At 35.3% G+C, this 19746-nt stretch overlaps 1 protein-coding gene across 1 annotated transcript; it reads left to right on the plus strand.

Annotated features, from left to right (window-relative positions):
- Positions 1-102: 102 nt before the first annotated feature.
- LOC113511137 (exocyst complex component 6) lies at positions 103-19078 on the plus strand. Its single transcript, XM_026894741.3, has 16 exons — positions 103-313; positions 502-648; positions 1063-1168; positions 1605-1743; positions 2110-2290; positions 2655-2730; positions 2978-3119; positions 3875-4168; positions 4767-4902; positions 6452-6537; positions 7438-7648; positions 8968-9060; positions 10197-10311; positions 12012-12108; positions 16660-16860; positions 17961-19078. Exons 1-16 carry the CDS (start codon positions 293-295, stop codon positions 18202-18204), a joined length of 2289 nt encoding a protein of 762 aa, XP_026750542.2. The 5' UTR covers positions 103-292; the 3' UTR covers positions 18205-19078.
- Positions 19079-19746: the final 668 nt, after the last annotated feature.

Genomic DNA, 19746 nt, shown 5'->3' on the forward strand with positions numbered 1-19746 from the left:
ATTATCCCGTCTTAATTCCTTAAAATAAAAAAAATATTCGTATCTATTCTAAGAAGAATACCTATTCTGCTATACAGAGTACATTTCTGAGATTCTGTGTACTCTGTAGCTAATGTCAGTGATGTCAAAATGTATTTTTTAGAATTTTGTTATTAACTTTTAAATAAGAATAAATATCATTGAGATTTAATTTTTTAGATACTTTGTTGTAACCTAATTCTAATTTAAAATCATTAAGTCCCTTTATGACACCTTCAATAATTTTATTAGGTTCTGAACTTTAAAAAACAAAATGACCAATGCGACTATACAGGTATCAACACCCACTATTTAGAGACCAAATATAAATAATATTTTTATCACAGTAAAATATATACAAATTGTTAATTACGTATTTATCTATCATAATTCAATAATAATGCATATATTCTATATTATAAGTATAAAAGAATTTGTATTTTATTTAAAGTTCAAATTTATTTCTGATTTATTTATTAATAGGAGATAGAAGGAATAGATGATTACTGGGGTCCAGCATTCCGCTCAGTGTATGAAGGTGAAGGGCATGAAGCATTTGTTCAACAATTGGATGAAAGAATCAAGCAACATGATAAAGAGATTGAGAAGTTGTGTAATTTTCATTACCAAGTAAGAACATGAGAATTTTATTTATATGTTTTACAGAAGTACTGCACACTGTTAATGAATGTGATTTTGGATAAGTTTCTACTGTTTTTTTTTGTAATGGTAATAGAAAATCTTGAAAACTTTTGAATTTATATTATTTGAAAATGATTGTACAATGATGATGGGGAGAATCTTTCATATAAGTAGCATATTGCTCTTTATAAGACCCACAGCACACCCATAATGCCTTTGGTGTTGTGAGTGATCATGGGCAGTGGTAGTCACTTACCATTAGGTGAGCCGCATGCTCGTTAGGTCCCTGAGTTATAAAAAAAATCAATGTTGTATCATGATTTGTGTACAGTAACATTTGTAACCTTTTGGTCCATTATAGATGAACAGAACAATAGTTATTCTAATATTTTACAATTCCAGGGTTTCATAGATTCAATTAGGGAGTTGCTTCAAGTGCGTTCTCATGCTGAAGAGCTTCATGCCAAGATATCAGATGTTGATGCTAATGTTAAAGAGACTACTGAAAGTTAGTACTTTGTTTCTAATTTTGAAAGTAAATAAAATGACAAGTTTTAATTATGTAATTAATTATTTACTTTTATTGAATGGCTATTGAACAAATGATGATTAGGTTTAGTTATTGAGAAAATATGCATTTAAATATTAAAATTAAATGTTTAAATGTTTAAATTAAATTCATAAGCATCATTTTGAAAGAGTGTTAAAATAATGGTAGGTAAACAAAAAAAATATACATTAACTTAACAGATGAATATGCCATGTTAGTATGGGAGGCTCATTGTTGTTTTGTGATTATGAAAATGTCAAATTTCACTAATAGGCCCATTGTAAACCACTCCTTTAAAACTGTACTTTTAAGTATAGGCCAGTTGATTTTGTACTTTATTATTAAAATGTCTCATTTATATTAATTACTATACATATATTGCATTTCATTACAGGTCTATGTGCAAGAGCTCAAGATCTTATCAGAGCTCGTAGAGTGGAATTAAATATTGCCGCCACAATTGAAAAGATGGAATTGTGTCTACCACTACTTACTACATATTCAAAACTGAAAACACAAGTGGAAGCAAAAAGGTACATGCATTTTTAAAAAGGTTGCAAATTCCATTGATAAATTAAAATATGGGGTTGACAAACTATTTATTAATTGTATTTATTTATACTTAAGAGTTGGATGTAAATTTTTTTAATAATGTTGATTCAAAATATTGGGCACCTTAAGTACTTTATTTCTATTCTTTTTATTATTTAGAAATTAATTTTAATGAATATTATGTGGACATTAATTTAATTTTTGTTACTGCTGAACACCTAATATGGACGCTTTGTAGCTAAAACATTCATTATACACAAAAGAAGATATTTTATGTGCTCATGAATGGGTAGACATAAATATTTTCTCCTCTTCTTGATATTGCTAATATTTTTTTTTTCTGATAGATACTACCCTGCTCTCAAAACCCTAGAGCAATTGGAACATGTATTGCTTCCACGGGTGGGCCCATACAAGTGGTGCGCCCAGATATCGGCTGACATACCTCGACTACGACAGGCGATACAGGACGCGTCTATGGCAGACTTGAGAGATTTTCTGGAAAACATACGCACGCTCAGCCCACAGGTTTCTTCACTATATTATTATATTTAATAGTATTTAGGTATGTTTATTAATGAAAAAGTTTGATGACGTTGATATGATTGATTGACACTTGGATTCACTTCATCTGATGGAAAATAATGGCAAGTTTTAATATGGAATGCGCTTACTCAAAATATAGCAATAGACAGATATTTAACTTAATGAAGCTATGGTTCAAAATTAAAATTATATAAAAAAAATATAATAAATACTATGAAAATTTTTGAAATTTGCCAATATCAGTCAAGAAATAACTTTGGTCTCTTTATATTATCAGTCGAGATCCTAGCACTTATAGAAAAATAAAAACAACAGAAGTTGCATAGAATTGTTTATTTATCCGCAGGTTGGTGCTATGGCGTTAAAGCAAACTCAAGACATGTCGGGAAGAAGTTTAGCCAATATTGTCAAAAATAAAAAAGGTGGGTGCTTGCTTCATTTATAAATATTTTAAAATGATAGTAAATGTACCCTATATTTACTATAATTAACCTATTAGTTTATGTTATATTATCTACAAGTATCATTTTCTTGTCTTTATGGTTATTGTTTTTTATGGTATGAGGTAAGCAAAAAAATAAATAAAGTTGTTAAATAAGTTTTGATTGATTAAGCAATTAGTGCATGTATTTGTTTTATATTAAAGTTGTTATTTGCAAACTGTTTCAGACATGACAGTATTGGGTATAGCCGCTAAAGAAAGCAGCGGGCCACAATGTCCTCACGAATTGGTGGATTTTAGTCCCCTGCACCGATGTCTGCATATACACAGTGTTCTCGGCGCCAAGAATGACTTTATACAGTATTATAGGTGAGGTATTTTATATTATTATTAAAATCATATTGAGTAATATTTGTAAATGTTCTGTAATTTTGTAATTACTACGCTCACGTTAATCTTCGAAACTGCTTAACTAATTTGAATGAAATTTTGTGAAAGTAGCTTATGGCACCTTAATGGCTTAATCACTATAAAAATTGAATATATCCTGCTTCATTTGTACATGTGTATACAAATATGAGTAGATGAGAAGAATATAAGGTACTTTTTATACCGATTTGTCTACTGCTGAATATAGGCCTCCCCCGTAGAGGTGGGTAGTGCCAGTAGTTGCCATAATTGGCAGGCGGGTTGGTAACTGCAAATAACTTTTTTTTATGTATTATAATGGAATGGTAACCCCGCCTGCGCTATCGGTATACACTAGTGGGGCACCAGTGGGAGATGATTGGTGAAGACGAAAGGTAATAAGATAAATTAGTCACGATGGTTTCCAGGGAGAACCGCGTGGAGGTCGACCTGATAAGGTATATTGATAGCGATGGGGATTAACCTCCCCATTACTAACAATCCCTTTCCCTCGCAATTAGCTTTTTGATGCTTTAGAAGGGACTGTTGCTGTTATCCATCCCTCGACTTTTAAGTTTCTTTAGTTGCCTCTTATGACGCTAATGGGAAAGGAAGGGGTGGCCAAACTGGGAACACACGTCATATTTCATACATCTTCCATAAATGACCTCTTCAAGTGTAATTCCTCTTACACCAATAATTATAATTTTCCACAGAGCTCAACGCAAGCAGCAAGCCCGGCTGGTCCTCATACCGTCTTCTGGAAATCTCCATGACTCCATCCAAAGTGTAAAGAACTACTTGAATGCTGTCCTCGGATTTTTCATACTCGAGGAGCATCTTCTGAGTACAGGAGCCGGTCTGGTGTCAAAAGACTGGTTGCTAGATACATGGAGCATGGCGGTGACAAAGGTGGCTTCAACTCTGCGGACCAATACATCTTTGATCACGGACCCGACCTTAATGCTGAGCATTAAACATCAGATTGTGTTATTCATAAGTACATTGAAGTAAGTTTTTTTTTATTGTATCTGGTATATGCCAAGGAATGGTTTCAATAAATATGAGTGAATTAGTTCTTTTTTCAAAAAACTAAAAAACAGAGAGAATGATTGATAAAATAAAATAAATTTATTTCGATTGTATATTGAGGAGATGTATGTTAAAATACTAATCTATTATTACTACTCATACCGTCATAGTCGTAGAATACTGACGGATCTTTATATGTAATTTTTGTCAGATCCGTCAGTACTCTACGACTATGACGATATGTTAGTGACACAATCCCAAAAACGCGGACACAACCGCGGGATGCAGCTAATAACCTCGATGTCTTGAGGGAAGGTGATTGTTAGTAATTCTGACTTTCAGTCCCATTGCTAGCAATATATCTTGTGAGGTCGATCTCCACGTGGTACACCTGGAAACCATCGTGGTGAATTCCAGGAGTATTCATTACGATGGGTTAACTGACCTGCCTTTTCATTTTTACCCTAATCCTTCACTGATGCCCCGCTAGCATATACCATCAGTACAGGCCAGGTTACCATTCCATCATCATCACTAAAAAACCTTGATGCCTTGACCTATGTTGTCTACTTCCAGATGTTACGGTCTGCCGACGGATCCATTACCCCTGCTGCTGCATGAAATGGCCGAGCACTACACAGAAGTGCTTATGCAGAGATGGGTGGTCGTCTTCAGAGATATTTTAGATAACGCCGCTTTTATGCCCATAGAGGTAACCACAGCTTTGATTCTTGGTACATATGGGATCCCACAAGCATCACAATATACACTGATGTCCATAACAGAGTGGCGTCTGTGGACGGCTTATATTTTAATGTATTTAGATCGAGAAAGCTCGACTAGTTTCGGGATCAATTCGTAAGAGGACGACTACAGAGCCCAGCCGTTCATAGCCGAAGAATTCCGAACGTTGTCTTTTTAAGCTGTGACGATTTTAAGCGCTTACAGCTCGCGCTGAAAAGGCACGAGACGCGCAGTCAGGGTCGCGAGTCTAGTCGAGCTTTCTCAATTTAATTACACGTAAGTTAAACCGATAGGTATTAAAGTATAAAATGGGTTTAGATTTTGTTTTGTAAGTTTAATAATATTAATATAATTGAATAATGACAATATTGATATGTGCCAATAATGCTGCACTGAAGTAATAACGAGCCTTTACTTACTAATATAATAAAATTGTAAGTAGACAACGTCTGTACAATGTGCGTTGTACATGTACAGTACGCATGGGGGGTGTCATGGGCGTAACAGTATTCTCTGTTATCTCCATGGTACGGCTCATGTCTATAGGCGACGGTTATCACATTCCATCAGGTGGACCGACCGCTTGTTTGCCATTCTAAGTTGCATGAAAAAGATGGGAGATATTTAAGAGTAATTGATATTAGGAGTCTAAGTCAATTCAATATAGTATAATTTTTAGAATTGTTATGACTATCTGTATGTTTGTTCTACTATCACGGAAAAACTGTTGCATCAAATTGTATGCGATTCACAGTTGTTCTTGAAGGTCTACCTTAAAATCTAATGTGTGTTTCATATTCATACGCCATTTAGAATTTTTTTTATACAACTTACAATGGCAAACAAGCTGACGGCTCACTTGATGGAAAGTGGTAACCGTCGCCTATAGACATGAGCAGTAATAGAAGCGGTCTATTTAATTGATTTTTCTAATTCTGAGATCCACGTGTACAGAGTAGCTGTCTGCAAGAAGCTATCGTCATCATTGTTTCAGCCATTATCCGTCCACTGTTGGACATAGGTCTCTCCTATAGACAGCCATAAACAATGGTCCTGAGCCACCTGCATCCACTGACTCCCTGCAATGAAAAGCAAGAAGCTAGTGTATCATTAAATACAAAACATAGAATTTAAATAATCCCGTCACTAACGTTGTCTATGGTGCCATTCATGTCTTTTTTTTATACAATTTAGAATAGCAAACAAGTTGAAGGTCCACCTGATGGAAAGTGGTAACCGTGGCCTATAGACATGAGCAGTACCATGGACATAAAAGAGTATACTGTTTCGTCCATGATACCCCCCATGCGTTGCCATTCTTGAGAATTCAGGTGTTATTCCTCTGTACCCTGTAAATTCACGCCATATCCCACCCTTCAAACCGAAACGCAGCACAAACACATGTCTATGGGCAATGAGTACTGCTTTCAGCTAGTGAGTTATTTGTGGTTTTTAGTTGAATAAAATAATCTTCTAGTATAATGCTTTTTGTTACAATTGAATTTCTTGTTTATTAGGTTCAAAATCAAGACCAGTACGACGGTGTAATGGATATCTTTCCATACGACGGTGAAGAGTTGGATTCCCAACCATTCCCAAGGAAGTACGTGACTTGAGATTATATATATAGTGTCGAGTCTCAAAAACGGGCCAATTTTTTATCAGTATTCTATATATTTATGTATAAAATGTATCTTAACGTATTATTTAATAAATAAAACGCATTAAAAGGAAGCAGAATTTATAAGACAAATTAAAAATAGAAGTTATAAAAGAATCACTAATAACTATTTATCACGAAAAATTGTATGAAAAAGTTGACCCGCTTTTCTCGAAGCATTTGCATGAAGACTCTATCCATATAATCTAAGTACGTAATATTGTAACATAGATTTAATTTCTTTTCTGTTTAAGTGATTTAATTTCTATATCCTTTTTTTATATATGTTATACTACCTTAATATCTGGTATATATTTTACCTTAATACGCCATCTATAAGTACCATATTTCATTGGCTATCATATTTCTAAAATTCACGCGTCGGATGTAGCAGGCAAAAAAGCTAGTTTAATTAAATACTAGGGGGGGGGGGGGGGTGAAGGGATTGTTAGTAATAGGGGTCTAACTGCCCCATTTCTAGCAATACAAGTATACCTTTTTAGGTCGACCTCAATACGGTTTCCCCTGGAAACCGTCGTGTTGAACCACGTAGGGGAATTCGTTACGATTAACTGACCTGCTTTCATCGTCACCTATCATCCCTCACTGGTGCCCCGCCAGCGTATACCGATAGCACAGGCGGGGTTACAATTACATTATCGCCCGTTTTGGTTTGAAGGGCGTCAGGAATGGCAACGCATGGAAGTTATCATGGGCGATATAGTATACTCTGTTATGTCCATGGTACTGCTCATGTCTATAGGCGACGGTTACCACTGTCCATCAAGTGGGCCGTCAGCTTGTCTGCCATTCTAAGTTGTATAAAAAAAAAAAAATTCGCAGGTTCCCGTTCTCATCGGTAGTACCAGATGTATACGTACAAGTGAAGGAGTTTATATACGCATGGCTGAAGTACTCGGTTGGGCTGGGCTTCGGCGGCAGCCGGCGGGCGGCGGCCGCCCGGCACTCGGCCTCGTTGCTGCTCAGCCGCTCCTTCACTGGCTGCTTGTCAGCGCTGTTCCGCAGGCCATTACCCCTCATGCAGATTGTTCAGGTATCCTATACCCATCAGTAACAGTAGTGTCATACGAATTGAAAAGTTAGACTTACTAAAATGGTACTAACTAACTGTTTCCCGCGATTTTTTATCAGACGGAGACTTTGTACAAAAGTCGTTTGCTTGGGTAGACTTCTCTCCCATTCATGTGTCAACCGTGAAGCAATTGTGGTTGCATGACTGTTTCGGTTTGAAAGGTGCGATATGGCAGTGAATTTACAGGATACAAAGGAATAACACCTGAGTCCTCAGGAATGGCAACGCATGGGGGGTATCATGGGCGAAACAGGATACTCTGTTATATTCATGGTACTACTCATGTCTATGGGTGACGGTTACCACTTTCCATCGGGTGGGCCGTCAGCTTGTTTACCATTCTAAGTTGTATATAAAAAAAGACTGTGAAAAGTTAGATAAAATATCTTATACGTTAGAATATAATTTACTATATTATATTATTTATAATTTATAAGTGTGATTGTGTAAAAAATAATTAAACATTTTACAATATTTCATATTTAGAATATTGATAGGGCATTTAAGGTGTGTGTGGTATATATTACATTACATACATTACATTATACAAGGTGAAAAACTTGTCATACTACAATAATGTATTGTTACTATAGAGTATGAATATAGATTCAAGTTAATAAATTGTTTATGTTTTTGTTGTAACTGTTATTGGAATGCGCCAATTAAACAGTTTTCTTTTTTTTTTTCTATTTTATGAATGGTATAAATCCGGCACTGAATGGGCCGCCCCTTCCTTTCCCGTGACTGTCGTAAGAGGCGACTAAGGGAACTTAATAATCTAATGATGGGCAGCAGCCTCCTTAAAATATCATCAAAGCAAAACCCCATTTATGGGGGAGGCCTATGTTCAGCAGTGGAGAATAAATGGTTGTTATGGTATGGTATGGTAATGCATGGATTTTAACTTCGTATTAATGTGAAGTGTATATTTATTGTATTTTATTTTTCTTATTATAATTTTAAAGACAGTTAATTAATTTAATCAATATTCTTTTATAAAGTAATTATAATAATTTAAAAATGACGTATCGTTTGAGTTTGAATAAAATTTGTTTTGTTTAATTTGATTTTATTTATTTATTTATTTTAAAAAACCAACAGCGGTTTACAAATAAAATTAACAAACATTTTATAACAAAGTAGTATGGCCAATAACAGGTTTTTCGAATTAAATTCTGTAGATTATGTAGTTGACAATTGTTAAAGTCAAAGTAAAAAAAAAAAAAAAAATAAAAGAAATTTTATTTCCCATCATCAATGATTGATTGATTTTATTTCAGATCATCGTGGACACGCAGTACTTGGAAGACGCGACGTTATATCTATACGAGTTCATCAGCAACATCACCGGTTCCGAACTTGTCACCACCCAGGTAAAGTTTCTGAACTAAAATTATAAAGAGGGAAGATTTGATTTCTTGCTTGTTATAGATAAACTAAAAATACTAAACCGATTTTTAAAATTCTTTTACCTGAAGAAAGTTCTATTGTCAGCGAGTAATATGTTTTGTATTTTATTAAAAAAATCATGAAAAACCGGGATTAGGTTTAGTAAAAAATATGCTTGCGATAGGGCGAGGGATGGGCAGCAGCTCTTATAAAACGTCTCTAAAATCCTAACTGCGGTTGCCAATCTGCCTGCTATGCATGGCAACTACTGGCAATACTCTTCTTATGGGGAAGGCTTATGTCCAATTGTGGACAGTTTTTTTTTAGTGGATAATGTTATGGTAACCCCACCCGCGCTATCGGTATACACCGGCGGGGCACCAGTGAAAGATCATAGGTGAATATGAAGCAGGTCAGTTAGCCCATCGTGACGAATTTACCAAGAATTGTTCACGATGGTTTTCAGGGGGAACCACGTGGAGGTGGACCTAATAGGGGTAGGACCTAATATTGCTAGCAATGGGGCTGTCAAACTCCATTGCTAACAATCCTTTTCCCCCCAATTGTGGACAGTTAACGGTTGAAATAATAAAAAAAAATTACTTACAAATTGATATTTAATTCAAGGTGAAAATTTTGATCTTCCCATACTAATAGCTTAGTATCTTGCCTGTTCTTCTCAGCTGAAATTGTATTCTGAACTGGACGGTAGTTTATAAAAAAATGACTATTCAAAAATGCTTATTGTTAAGTTTACTTGAATAATTTTTTTTTTTATACAACTTAGAATGGCAAACAAGCTGACGGCCCACCTGATGGAAAGTGGTAATCGTCGCCTATAGACATGAGCAGTACCATGAATATAACAGAGTATACTGTTTCGCCCATGATACTCCCCATGCATTGCCATTCCTGAGGACTTAGATGTTATTCCTTTGTACCCAGTAAATTCACGCCATATCCCGAAACACAGCCATGCAAACACAACTGCTTCACGGTTGAAACACGAATGGGATAGAGGTACCCAAGCAATCGACTTTTGTACAAAGTCTCCCTGTGGTAAAATTATTGTTGGACATTTATGCATTTTTTAATGCAGTTACAATGTATATTGCAACAGGCAGCTGGTAGTATGTTCCAAGCGGCGCGCGACGATGCAGAGCAGCAGATATGCGACAAACTGGAAAAGAAAGTCGACGAATTTCTAGATCTCGAGAATTACGATTGGCTTCTAGGTAAGTAATATTTTCTAGGAGTCAGGGGATGCAGTGCATTTGAGGTTGTCACTCCATCTAGTGGCGGGTTGTCCTACACTGTTTGCCCGTACGGGGTCGCCGCTCAAGAACTTTTCTTCTCCATCGGTTGTCGGCTCTTCGAGCTATGTAACCAGCCCATTACCACTTCAGCTTACTTATCCTTCAGACTATGTTAGTTATTTTGGTTCTTTTGCGGATATCCTCGTTTCGGATACTGTCACGCAAAAAACTCCGAGCCGAGAGCCCTCTCCATAATCCGTTAAATAATTTGAGACCAAGTTTCGGTTCCTTAATGATTGTAATATTTGAACGTAATGACACTATGAATTTTGTATGAAACTACTGGTTTTTAAAAGACAAACTAACGAAAAATAATGCGATAAGGCCAAAAAGACAAGTTCACATTCTGGGTGAATACTAGTTCAGAGATGCTGTTTCCAATCTCAATTAGACTTAAATTGGATCTAATACTTGGTACTTGATAAGTTGAGACTGTTCTTTTTTAAAGACAAGCTTTTACCCGCAGTTTCCATTGCGTGCCCAGAATATGTTTACTGACTGGGTTGAAAAAATAACCTATGTTCTTCTCCATGAATGTTGCGTTGGTTTAGCCATTTGAAGAGGATGGATGAAAGAAGAATTACGAAAGAGATATATCGAGCAAGAATGAATGGAGATGTCGGTAGGGGCCGCCCTAGACAGACGTATGTTGACCAAATAGGCGACGTGCTGAAGAAGGGCCAAATTAAAAGTACCTCGGCGAGCGTGTATGAAAAGATTGATGAATGTGGAAGAAGCGAAAGAGGTTTGTTTGAATCGAAGCATTTGGCGTTCCATTGTTTCTGCCTACCCTAATGGGAGACAGGCGTGACAGATATGTTCTTCTCCATTCCCTATAGTACCTTTATATATACTTATTTTCAAATTGTCTGGTTAGGCTGTTAAGACGCCAAAAGTTAACAAACAAATAAACTCATTTACTCATTTATACCCAACATATGAAATTTAAAATATGAAACTTTTGATAAAAGTAATGTTCTAAAACTAGTTTTACAATATAATTTAGAGGACATTATTATATTATAATACTGTATAATAAAAATAAAACATTGGTTTTTAAACCATGGCACCATGGTTATCATATAAAATACACTATGGATTCCATGGTATACCTCGTGCGTTGCTATTCCTGAGTAAGTAGCGTTAAAAAATTACAGGATACGGAGGCATACTCCATACTCTGTAATTTTACTACCATATCCCACCCTTCAAACCGAAAAACCTTTTAACATTTTTTTTTCTGTTTATTATAATGAAGTAGCTTTATCCCGAGGCTTCGACCGCGTGAGTTAGTACATAAAGTATCCTATATACTAAGTTTTTTTTTGATGGGTGAAAATGGTATGGTAATCCCACCCGCGCTATGGCCAGCCGCGGCAGGCACCAGTGAGAGGTGATAGGTGAGGATGAAGCAGGTCAGTTATCCCATCGTGACGAATTCAACAAGAATTGTTCACGATGGTTTCCACGGGGAATCACGTGGAGGTCGACCTAATAGGGCATATTGCTTGCAGTGCGGCTGTGAAACTCCATTGCTAACAATCCCTTCCCCCCATCCATCCATCCATCCTTATAAACTTTCGCAATTATAATATTAATAGGATTTGGTATGTGCACAGTGGAGCCGACGGGCCAGGCGTCGTCTTTCGTCACCGATATGTTAAGCTACCTGTCCGGGGTGCTCACCTCGCTCGAGCAGCTACCCGAAAGAGCCAGGTAAGGAAATAAAATGTTTGTCGATCGCAGTCCTATAAATAAGGGGGGAAAGGGATTGTTAATAATGGAGACTGAGAATCCCATTGCTAGCAATATACCCAACCAGGTCGACCTCCTCGCGGTTCCCCCTGGAAACTATCATGGTTAATTCCTGATGAATTCATCATGATGGGCTAACTGGCCTGTTTTCATTCTCATCTATCACCCTTCACTGGTGCTCCGCCAGCGTATCCCGTTAGCGCAGGCGGGGTTGCCATGCCATTTTCACCCATAAAAAAAGTCCTATAAATAAATAAATAATAATTTATTCAGCAAACATTGTTACACTTGCAAAAAAAGTTCATACAAAGTAAAATAACATGTAAAATAGGTGGAGGAGGAACGCGCGCGTGACAACCCTAATGTTACAGGCGTTCATAGGCTACGGTAAATCCGTTTACCATTAGTCGGGACGTGTGCTTGTTTGCCACCAGAGTTGTGTAAAAAAATGTTAGAAATGTTGTAATAAAAACCAGTTTTAGAAACCTTAAGTATTTTATAAGACGTAATTTGGTCGAGGTCACATCAACTTGTACTACGGTATTGAATATTACATTGTAAATCTAAATAAACTCACTCGAATCTTATTATTATAATAATACTAGCTAACTAGGCAAACGTTGTTTTACCATATACATTATTTCTAGAACTATACATGAAAATTTATCGTACTACAACCATTATATTTGATTGTCATCTTACAACCATATGGTTGCAGCATATAAAAATCACGAATAAAAAATAAAGGGGTTGATCATAAAAGGATGAAAATTTAAAGTTGTATGTATTTTTCAATGCTAAATCATATTTAAATAAAATAAAAAAAAAATTATCAAATAAATAAAAAAAAATTTTTTAGGGATGGGTCACCTTTATCATTGAGAAGTATGAAAAATAGATGTTGGCCGATTCTCAGACTTACCGAATATGAACACAAAATTTCATAAAAATCGGTAAAGCTGTTTCGAAGGAGTTTGGTAACAAACACCGCGACACGAGAATTTTATATATTAGATAGTACCTAGACGATGTCTGTACATGGAGATATTTAAAAAAAAAATATTATGAAGGGTCTTACTAAGAGCAATAGATGCTAAAATAATATTGTTTAGAAAGTTTGTCTGTGTGTCTCTTTATTTGTACCGGTTTTCACAACTGCGGTTACCAATCTGCCTGCCAAGCGTGGCAACTACTGGTAACTCTTTACAATTGGTGACCATGAATTTGTATTATTTAATCATTGCTGTCAATATCTGAACTTTAGCAACATGAATTTTAATTATTTTATATATCAATTAACTTAACTTTATGGACACTCACTATTATATATGGTTTCTTTCATACATGCTTATATTATTTGCATACACCCACTCTAACTTGCCTACCTCGCTTTGGAATCAAAGTTTTTGTTTGTATAAATAAAATCCGATATTGGCTGTATTCATAAGGGATATAGTATGTAAATTATTTTTTAAGAGCTGTGGATTTTTGTATAAAATAAAATAAAATAAAAAAATAAAATAAAAAACTCCTTAATGGTAAATAAACACAGTAAGTTAATAAAATTCCCGTTTGCACATATGTAAAGACATCGTACCGATCCTGAAGAAACCTCTTTACCTCCTTTTTAAAGAACCCCATCCTGTAACTTAGGAAAACCTAGGTGGAGTGACGACAAATGCATTGCAGGGAGTCAGTGGATGCAGGTGGCTCAGGACCGTTCTTTATGGCAGTCTATGGGGGAGGCCTATGTCCAGCAGTGGACGGGTAATGGCTGAAATGATGTTGATGATAATGTATAGTCGATATCAGTTTTGTCACGTTTGAGGTCATTGTTTTTTTTTTAATGAAATGTTACATACCTATTTGTCCTAAAAACAAAATCCTGTTTGTAATAAAATACGTTATATAAAAGTAAATACTATTTCAACATATTTATGTGACAGTAGTATGCTTTAAATAATTATGTAAACACCTAAATGCTTTGCCTTTTATTTTTATTATATTTCGGAAGGTTATTATGGCTGGAACTTTCTACACGTTGACATAATTTATAGAAATAAGATAAAGTATAAATACTAAAAGACTAGTATTTGCCTGCTGCTTCGTACGTTTAGATTTCAGAAGTAGGGAATTCAATTCCTTACTTTAATCTAAATATTATATATAAATTTTCTATATATATATATATATATATATATATGTAAATATAAAAATAAATATATAAATATAAGTCACCAGAGGGAGATTTTGTACGAAAGTCATTTGCTTGGGCACCTCTATCCCATACGTGTTTCTACCGTAAAGCAGTTGTGGTTGCATGGCTGTGTTTCGGTATGAAGGGTGGGATATGGCGTGAATTTACAGGGTACAGAGGAATAACATCTGAGCCCTCAGGAATGGCAACGCCTGGGGGGTATCATGGGCGAAACAGTATAGTCTGTTATGTCTATGGTACTGCTCACGTTTATAGGTGACGGTTACCACTTTCTAGCAGGTGGGCCGTCAGCGTGTTTGCCGTTCTAAGTTGCATAATTTTTTTTTTCTTAAACATCTTCCAAGTACAGATAATGTCTAGTTAGGATTTTATTATATTAGTTAGTAAGATAAGATATTGCGAAAGCTCTTTGACGAAGGTGTAACTTGATACGGATAGCTCGTTTTACCAAATAATATTAAGTCATCCGAGATGCAAACACATCTCGTGTGCCTGTTTGTTTTGTACGTGAATAGAATCTTAATATTACTGTAGGCATTATGTACAATTTACCTGTCTTGTGTAACATAGAAAAAGACGTCCTTTATTCACATATAGCGTAAACAAATGTATGTAAATTACCGTTGAAATATATTATAAATGAGCTAGCTTTTACCCGCGACTTCGATTGCGATAAATAGCTTATATTGTTGTACGCCCCATATGGTACCAATATAACCGAATTGCACAGTGACTATCATATGGTCCCGGCATAGAATAGGCCACCCTTCTGTTTCCGTGGGTGTCGTAAGAGGCGACTAAAGGAGGGCGAGGGATGGGCAGCAGCATCCTTCTTAAAACATCTCTAAAGCCTGACTGCAGTTGCTTATCCGCCTGCCAAGCGTGGCAACTGTTGGCAAAACCCCTCATGGAGGTTTATGTCCGACAGTGGACAGGCTGATATATTTTTTTTAATGAATGATAATGGAAAAGTAACCCCACCTGGGCTAACAGTATACGCTGGCGGGGCACCAGTGAGGGATGATAAATGAGGATGAAAAGGCAGGTCAGTTAGCCCATCGTGATGAATACACCTGGGATTCAGCACGAAGGTTTCCAGGAGGGACCACGAGTAGGTCGACCTGTTAGGGTATATTGTTAACAATGGGACTAATAATCTGCATTACTAACGATGAAGAACTAATGATGATGACACTGACTGGCTAAGCCGTTAAGGTGCCAAAAAGTAATAAGCAAACAAACAAACTCACCTTCACAGTTATAATAGGTATTAGTAAAGATTATGTACAAAGATTATTATGTTTACGAGGATGTAGTGTTGCCAACGTTCATGTAACATCTCATCTCGCTGGAGCATCTACTTTACGCGTGTTTTTATTATCGACCTCGACAAAGTTCTTAATTTGATTTAGTAAGCATTGAGAGCTTTACGCGGATTAAATGCGATTTTTTTGTGCAAATTTATTGTTATAAATACATATCGTCATAGTCGTAGAATACTGACGGATCTTTATATGTAATCTTTGTCAGATCCGTCAGTATTCTACGACTATGACGATATTGTTATAACTATTATACATATATATATATATATATATATATATATATATATATATATATATATATATATATATATATATATATATATATATATATATATATATATATATATATATATATATATATATAAAGATAACTGCTGCACGCATCATCTTGTATCATATGCCATTTGAATCCTCAGGAATAGATACGCCTGGGGGGTATCATGGACGAAACAGTATACTCTGTTATGTCCATGGTACTGCTCATGTATATAGGCGACGGTTACCACTTTCCATCAGGTGGGCCGTCAGTTTGTTTGCCATACTAAGTTGTATAAAAAAAAACTTAATTAATTCGTTATCATTTATTTGTTAAAATTATCACAGTAACACTTTTTAAATTTAATTAGTAATATATTAATTAATTCAATTAATTGATTTTGGGTTTATATTACTATTGGAAGTCAGTAGATGTTTATGGTAGGATCAGTTATTATTTGTTTCCATTTTTAATAATTGCTAATAAAATAGACTTTAGATATTTTATGTATGTGTAAGTATATTTGTTATATGTATATATTTATTCGCTTATTAATATAATTATAGTATGTAAGTATATCAATAATTACTAGTACCGAATTCGAGTATTCTGACACTTCCCTATGGCTGACTGGGAGAGAATGCTTCTAGTATTAAGTCCGCCATGTACACTATATGTAATAATGAATAAGTAAATAAATATTTTTGATTCAGAGTGGCTGCAGTTAGAGCAGCGACGAATCGTATAGCGACGCGTCTCCGCAACTTACTCCTGGACCCGGCTGTAAAGCAGATCTCCTCCGGTGCCCTCTACCAACTGGATCTAGACGTGATACAATGCGAGCAGTTCGCTGCTGGCGAGCCCGTCCCTGGGCTGAGGGAGGGCGAGTTGTTAGAGCATTTTGCGAGTCTAAGGTGAGTGTATAAAATACTAGCGACTATGCCCCGGCTTCGTACAGCTTTTTTAAAAATAAAATACACCTGTGATGTAGCTTTTTTATTAGGGAGATATTTTTTAATATCGGTTAAATATTTTTTGTCTTTGTCCATTATAAATAAAAAATCAAATCTTTCCGCTTTATAATATTGGTGTAGATTTAAAAATTGCTTTTTTATGGGATATGGAATGGCAAAAACACTGACGGTCCACCTGATGGCAAGTGGTAACTGTCGCCTACACACATGAATAGCATTATTGACATCAGGAACCTAAGAGATAGGATAGGTTTTATCCCGATAAGAAAAAAAGTAAACCGATAGATGGCGGTAAGAAGCAAAACTATGTTTAATAGATAACCTAGTAATAAGTATAATAAGTAAAATTTCTTGTTCTATTATAAATAATCACAAAAATAATAGTAATAAAGGCGAAATTTGTAACGATGGATGAATGAATGCATGCATAATGGATGGATGTATGTTCGTGATTCTTTCATGAAAAAATTACTGAACGGATTTGAATTGAATTTGGTACGGATAGGTTTATATATTAGCATATTTATAATTCACGCGGGTAAAACCGTGGGATACGGCTAAGTATACCTAAAATTACAGACTAGAGCTACAATGTTTAATTATAATGCCCACGATAGTTATTATTCAGCTTTATAAACTGTTTATTTATTTATTACTCTGTTTAATTAATATTAGTTTTTACCTGCGGCGTCGTCTGCGTGACCGGGATATGTCAATGCACTGGGATAAATAGTAACCTATGTCCTTCTTCATCCCATATATTCTTTAATGTACACAAAAAGGAATTGTATCAGAAAAACAAACATAATAATGTACAAATGCGAGTCTTTCTCTAAAACAGATTTCTTCCAGCCAACTCAATATGAGACAGACAGTTTATTAGTAGTTACAGTCACACATGTGTACCAATCTACTTAAATGTTATAGTTAAAGATAAATAATACGTTTATACTAAATTTGTGATCATTGGTTGAGACGTTAAGGCACCAGGAGGTAACAGACAAACGAATAAACTCACATATTAATCAATATTATAACAGACAACTTCTCGATCTCATCACCGGTTGGGACTGGTCATCATACCTTCACGACGTTGGCATCGAGGGCGGGAAATACTCACTGGTCACGCCCCGCGACGCCGCCACACTCCTCGAGAAACTCAAAGAGGCCGAACAGAAATCGTCTGTGTTCTCCGTTTTGAAGAAGAATGAGCGAGATAGAAGGAAATTACTCGACACCGTGCTGAAACAGTTGAAGCAACTGCAGAACCAGGATGGTTCCTAATTTATTATAAAATTTAAATTGCAAAGATCAGCGCCATCTAGCGATTGAATGAATAAGTTTATTTGTTTGTTCCCACCATTACGCACGTTTAACCAGCATCTTTCCTACATTGAGGTGAATAATTAATATTGTATATTTTAAAATAATAGTTACTTTACTGTCCGTCTGTCTGTATGTGCGTAGCTAAATTTTATTTTTTCATTAAAAAAATTGATCTTAGTTTGAATTAAGGAGGAATATTAAGGTCGCGAAGTAAGGTCTCGAAAACACGTGTATAGAAAATAAATGACAATTTATTTTCTAATTTTAAATGCAATTTATAATTGTGCTTCTAATGTGTATTCATGATATCCAGTGAAAATCATATGAAATCATAATATAATTATGATTTTCCCTGGATTATACGATGGTACAGTTGTGCTGTCCGCTCAAAGCATTCCGTGTAGTCGTATGGAACGCTTCGAACGTAAGTGATAATTGCATTTAGCTTCTATTTTATTAAAAATACCGAAAATTCATATAGCATATATTAAATATTGGTTTAATATCCGATAATTGAAGGTTTTGTTGAAAATTAAACTTATTTGGTGCTAAAGTATTATTAAAAAATATAGATGTATTCAAAGCAAAAATTATCAAATCGCACATAGACAGTAATTAATTAATAATAATAAAAAAAATCTGTAGTTTTCACAATTAATTTTAATTTATTAATAATTTATATCAAAATAATTTATATTATTATATAATTGATATTCTTGCAGGAAAAATGTGTCTATTATAATTGTTTTAGTTGTAGCGATAGATTGCATTTATATAAAAACTAAACCCACTCCTGTATTATGTTTAATCAAATAAATTATTTTTATATACTCAGCAATATTGTTTTTGTTTCAACATTTTTATTTACTTTTTTTTACGGCGGGTAACATGGACAAGTCTCATGTCTTACCCATAACTTTGGCCTAGCAGTCAAAACGTTGTGAAAAGACACGTCCGTGACACGGTTTCCGTCACTGGTGATGAAACGCACTTCCCAGCTGCTTCTCGTTGTTTTTTTGTTAGTAGGTGATAATGTAATGGTAACCCCACCGGCGCTATCGGTATACACCGGCGGGGAACCAGTGAAGGATGATAGATGAAGCAGGTCAGTTAGCCCATCATTATAAATTCAACAAGAAATGTTCTTGATGGTTTGCAGGGGGAACCACGTGGAGGTCGACCTAATAGGGTAAATCGCTAGCAATGGGGCTGACAAAATCTATTGCTAACAATCCCTTTTCCCCCTGCTTTTCGTTGTTTCTAGTATATTGCTAGCAATAGGACTGGTAGTTCGCATTACTAACATTCCCTTCCCCTCTATAATAGAGGGTAATGGTCGGTTCTGAATAGCCTACTGTCGACAAATATATAAATCTTGTATATTGATATATTATTATTATATTATTTGGGGTTTTACATAAAAATACTGTCATGGGAATAAATAGGGCATCAACTAGTAGCGAGACGTGAAAATAATTCGGCAGTGAATGTGTAACACGA

The sequence above is a fragment of the Galleria mellonella genome, unplaced genomic scaffold (genome assembly GCF_026898425.1).
Source record: "Galleria mellonella isolate WM207_F2 unplaced genomic scaffold, CSIRO_AGI_GalMel_v1 utg116, whole genome shotgun sequence".
Lineage (NCBI taxonomy): Eukaryota > Metazoa > Arthropoda > Insecta > Lepidoptera > Pyralidae > Galleria > Galleria mellonella.